At 37.7% G+C, this 5,322-nt stretch overlaps 1 protein-coding gene across 1 annotated transcript in view; it reads right to left on the bottom strand.

Annotated features, from left to right (window-relative positions):
* HOOK1 (hook microtubule tethering protein 1) overlaps positions 1 to 5,322 on the bottom strand; it is a 57,490-nt gene that overhangs the window by 43,356 nt on the left and 8,812 nt on the right. The window contains exon 3 of the mRNA XM_023515100.1: positions 3,019 to 3,091. Within this exon, the coding sequence (XP_023370868.1) occupies positions 3,019 to 3,091 (73 nt within the window). The remainder of the gene's footprint in view (positions 1 to 3,018; positions 3,092 to 5,322) is intronic.

Below are 5,322 nucleotides of genomic sequence, written 5' to 3'. Positions count from 1 at the left end.
TGGGAAATACAATCATAGTGAAACCACAAGGCTACAATAATATCAGAAATTTAACTTCAAATAAAGGAACAGTACCAGGGATAAAGAAAAGCATTTCATAATGATAAGGAGACTCATTCATCAAGAAGATACAAAAAATGTGTATAATCAGCTTAGTAAGAGAAATTCAAAATACATAAAAGTTAACACAATTGAAAGGAGAAATCAACAAAACCACAATCATGATTAGAGATTTAAGGAATCCTGCCTCTGTAAATGATAAAATAATTAGACACAATATCGGTGAAGATATGAAAGACATAAACAGCACTATCTACAAACTTGACATAATCCACATGTACAGCAGAACACATGTTGTTTTCAAGTACACGTGAAATATCCATCAAAACAGACCATACAAGCAGGTCATAAAATAAGTCTCAATAAATGTAAAAGAATTCCTCAACACAGAGTATGTTCTCACATCAAAATGGTTAATTCAGTTACAAACCAATAAATAAAAGTCTCTAGAAAAATCCTTCAATATTTTGAATTTGAATTACCTACTTTAAATTTACCCATAGGTCAAAGGTGAAATCACAAAGGAAATTACCAAATATTTTGAACTGAATGAAATAAGGACATAATATGTTAAAATGTGCAGAATGCTAGTAAGACAGTGCTTCAGATTAGGAGGAAAAGGGCCTAAATTTTATTATTTAAATTTCCATCTTAAAAAGCAAGAAAATGAAAAGCTGTCTCAGCACCTGTAGCTCAGCAGTTAGGGCATCAGCCACCTTACCGGAGCCGGTGGGTTCAAACCCAGCCTGGGCCTGCCGAACCACAATGACAACTACAACCAAGAAAACAGCCGGGCGTAGTGGGGCACCTGTAGTCCCAGCTACTTTGGAGGCTGAGGCAAGAGAATCGCTTAAGCCCAAGAGTTTGAGGTTGCTATGAGTTGTGATGCCACCACACTCTACTGAGGGTGACAAAGTGAAACTATCTCAAAAAAAAAAAAAAAGAAAGAAAGAAAGAAAGAAAGGAAAAAGAACAGCAAATTAAGTGGAGGAAAAGAAATAATACACATCAAAGAAGAAATCAATGAAATAGAAAACATAACTAATCTTTGAATAAAATTTAAAAACATCTAGCCAAATTTATCAGGAAAAAAGAAATATAAAAGACACAAATAACCAATAGCCAGAAAGGAAAAGGGAACATCACTAAAGAGCATCTGGTCAGTAGCAAATTATTAGCTTAATAATACAGGAAGAACTGTGGGCACTGAGACAGTGGTCCACACCCAGAATCCCCACACTTTGGGAGGCTGAGGAGGATGGCTTGAGCCCTGTAGTTCAAGACTGTTGATAACTGTGGCAACAGCAAAAATAAATAAATGGCACCTGCTCAAGTTAAAAAGCTTCTGCACAACAAAGACACAACCAACAAAACAAACAGAGACCTTCAGAATGGAAGAAGATACACATGTTACCAGTTGGAGACAGGGCTGATAACCAGAGCCTACAAAGAACTCAAGCAAATCAGTAAGAAAAGAGCAAAGAGCCCCATAAGGTAAATCTTTTTGCAAGAGGACAGATGAATGGCCAACAAACACACTAAAAAATGCTCATCATTCCTGATTATCAGAGAAATGCAAATCAAAACCACTTTGAGATATCACCAAGCCCAATGAGAACAGCTCACATTACAAAGTCCCAAAGCTGCACGTGTTGGCAGGGGTGGGAAGAGAGGGGAGCACTTATGCACTACTGGTGGGATTACAAACTAATACGGGGTTTTGGAAAGAAGTGTAGAGAATAATCAAGGAGCTGAAAGTAGACCTTCCATCTGATCCTGCAATCCCATTACTAAGTACCCAGAAGAAAAAAAAAAAAAAACATGTTATCATAAGGACATTTCCATTTGAATGTTTACAGCAGCTCAAGTCTTACTCACAAAGATGTGGGAACAACCCAGGTGCCCATCAACACATCAGTGGATTAATAAAATGTGGTGTATGTATACCATGAAATACGACTCAGTCATAAAAAAGATGGAGGCTTCGCATCTTTTGTATTTACCTGGATGGATTTGGAGATCATTCTCCTAAAGTATCTCAAGAATAGAAAAGCAAGCATCCCATGTGAGACCCTTTGCTACGGGGTCTCCCTCTGTCCCTGGGTAAAGTGTGATGGTGCCGTAGCTCACAACAACCTCCAACTCTTGGGCCCAAGTGATCCTCTTGCCTCAGCCTCCCAAATAGCTGGAAGGACAGGCACCTGCCACAACGCCCAGCTAGTAAAATTTTTAAAATGTCTTTAAAAAGAACTATGTCAACAAAGTAAATAATCTACATGAAACAAATTAAATGTCCTATAAGACACAAGAAAACTGTGGGCACTGAGACAGTGGTCCACACCACTTAAAAATACAAGTTCAGTTTGTCATTTTCTTACACAGTTAAGCATATACAACTCAGCAATTCCATCCAGGAATTTACCCAAGAGAAATGAACCATGTGCTTATATAAAAACTCACACAAATGTTGATCACTACTGTACTTCTCAGAGCCAAAACCAGAAACAATTCAAACATCCATCAACAGGTGAAGGCTAAACCAATTGTGGCGCATCAATATAATGAAATACAGCTCCCCAGAGAAATCACTACGGATAGAAGTAACATGGAGAAGTCGTAAAAACACACTGAGGAAGAGAAGGCAGACACACAGAGGACGTACTGTGTGAGTCCATCATACGGAATTCTGGAAATGAACTCACAGTGACACAAAGCAGATCGATGGCCACCGAGGGCCAGGCTGGTAGGGGACAGGCATTCAGTGAGTGTTTCTGGTTAAGGGAAATGTTCTATATTTAATTATTACTGTAGTTACACGACAGCATACACATGTCGAAACTCAAACTGTACACAATAAAAGGTATCCACAACTTAATTTTTACAAGATTTAGTTGAAGCTTAGTACTAATTTTAAGATGACTGTTTGGATCAAGCGCTTCTCCCCTTGGTTCTGCATACCTTTATTCTCCAGTTATCCCCAACATCCTCTTTAATTCGGCTTAACCAAGATTCGTTGAACCAAGCTGCATCACTAAAATTAAAAAAGAAATGCTAAAGATTACAACATTTTATTACAGACATAATACCAAACTCAACAGAGAAAGTTACTTTCTATCTTATAGCCGATGCTTAATAGCAGTAAGTATGATTTATATGGTAACGTGATACTTTCTCATATTAAATTATTTAAGTCATGAATGTCTTTGGCTTAACAAACGTTTATTAAACATTCAATATAACACACCCTGCTAGCAGGGAGGTGTAAAAGTCCCCAAACTGAAAAGGTAAAAAGACAAGCAACGTTTTAATGTGAATCCACTATGTATCAAGCGCCATACTTGACCTCTTCCAAATATCATAGTAACTTGGCACAGGACAGACTACTGCTCCCAATCTTACTATCAGGGAGAATTAAGAATGATGACAGCTTCTGAGTACTTCTCCCTGAGTGAAACTAGCACATGACAAAGCCCCAAATAAATCTATTGAGTAGAAATAAGTAGAATAAGTTTAAATGAGAAATCTATAAACACTAGCTTAGTTTTAAAGAGAAATCCTATACTGATAACTGAAAGCCAAGACAAAAAATTGTATACTAAATTTTTGTGCATTTAATAAAGTTTGAAGAACATTTGACTATATAGAGCAGTGGTTCTCAACCTTCCTAATGCCTTAGAATGCCGTGACCCTTTAATTCCTCATGTTTTGGTGACCTCCAACCATAAAATTTTTGTTGCTACTTCCTAACTGTAATTTTGCCACTGTTATGACTCGTGATGTAAATATCTGATATGCAGGATGTATTTTCATTGTTACAAAGGGGTCGCGACCCACATGCTGAGAACTGCTGAGATAGAGTGAACTATGTTAACAGACTACATTCTACATTCCAAACAAGTATTTGGATGCTTGCCCTGAGTAAGAAATTAAGCACTATTATAACATGAAGATGAATCATTTACCATTTCAGCTCTTACAGAAATAGCATAAAGAACACAAGTAACTAAACTTGAGAGAGAAAGTGATAAACTCTTTGAGGATGAAGTAACTGCAAATCCACAGAGCGTTTGTGCTGGTGAGGCCTTAAGGGTCTCCCCTAAATCTTCCCTTTACAGATAAGCCAACTACAGTGGTGGGGTGGGGCATTTAGGAAACGCCTCACCAAGGTTGTACCATCAATTTTAAAATGCAAAACTGAAACTACTGAACACAGTCCCAGCTTTTCAGAGATCATTCTGCCTCAGATGTTCTAATACAGAAGCTATCACTTCTGGCTAGGGTAACTGAAAGAATGGCTTCATTTAATTTATTGGAAGTTTATAACTATTTTCTTTTTTCTTGATAATTTTCACATAATTATTGTACAATGGCCCCTCTGTTTTGAGCAAATTAATACTAATTGTGTTAAATTTTTCCCAGATGTTAAGGCTACAATTATAAAAGCATCTCAATGTGTACATGACACACCACTAACCAAGTATTTACCTGATATGACTGAACCAATTTAGTTAATGAGACGAACTGTCAACATAAATTTTCTTTTTACAACAGATTAAGTAATAATAAGTCCTAAACAAAAGATGTACACCAGCAATGATGGTTAATTTTATGTGTCAGCTCGGCTAGGCCACAGTGCCCAGATACTTGGCCAAACACATCTGGATATTGCTGTGAAGGTATATTTTTAGATGAAATTAACATTGAAATCAGTACAGTTGAATAAAGCAGCTAACCTCTAATAAGGTGTGTGGGCCTCGTCCAATCAGTTGATGGCCTTAAGAAAAAGACTGGCCTCCCCCCACCCACCCCAGCCAGTTCTGCCAGAATCCTGACTCTGGCTGCTCCTCCTCAAGTCACGCACTACCCTGCTGGCCTACCTGCAGATTCTGGACTTGCTACATCCAAAATCACATGTGCCAATTCCTAAAAACAAATAAATAAATATCTCTATACAATGTATGTGTGTGTATACACATCTACACTACATACACACACCCCTTGTTGGTTCTGTTTCTCTGGAGAACCTTGGCTACCATACAGTCTTCTAAGCGACCCTAACAATTTAAGTATTTTACTCTATGCTACAATTATCTCTCGGAACTAGATCTACAGATAGCCTGTTTTGTTACCTAGTGTTTCCAAGATAATTCCCTTTGTCTGCCTTTCCATCCCAACTCAACTTTAGCCTGAGAAATACTTTCTAACTTCTCCATAAAAGATATACCACCCACTGGCTTTCTAATAAACAAATTCACCCTTCTC

This window comes from Otolemur garnettii, unplaced genomic scaffold, assembly GCF_000181295.1.
Source record: "Otolemur garnettii isolate 467f Iridium unplaced genomic scaffold, OtoGar3 scaffold00066, whole genome shotgun sequence".
NCBI classification, from domain to species: Eukaryota; Metazoa; Chordata; class Mammalia; order Primates; family Galagidae; genus Otolemur; species Otolemur garnettii.
The sequence above is the reverse complement of the archived record's forward strand: the minus strand, read 5'-3'. Positions and strand labels throughout refer to the sequence as shown.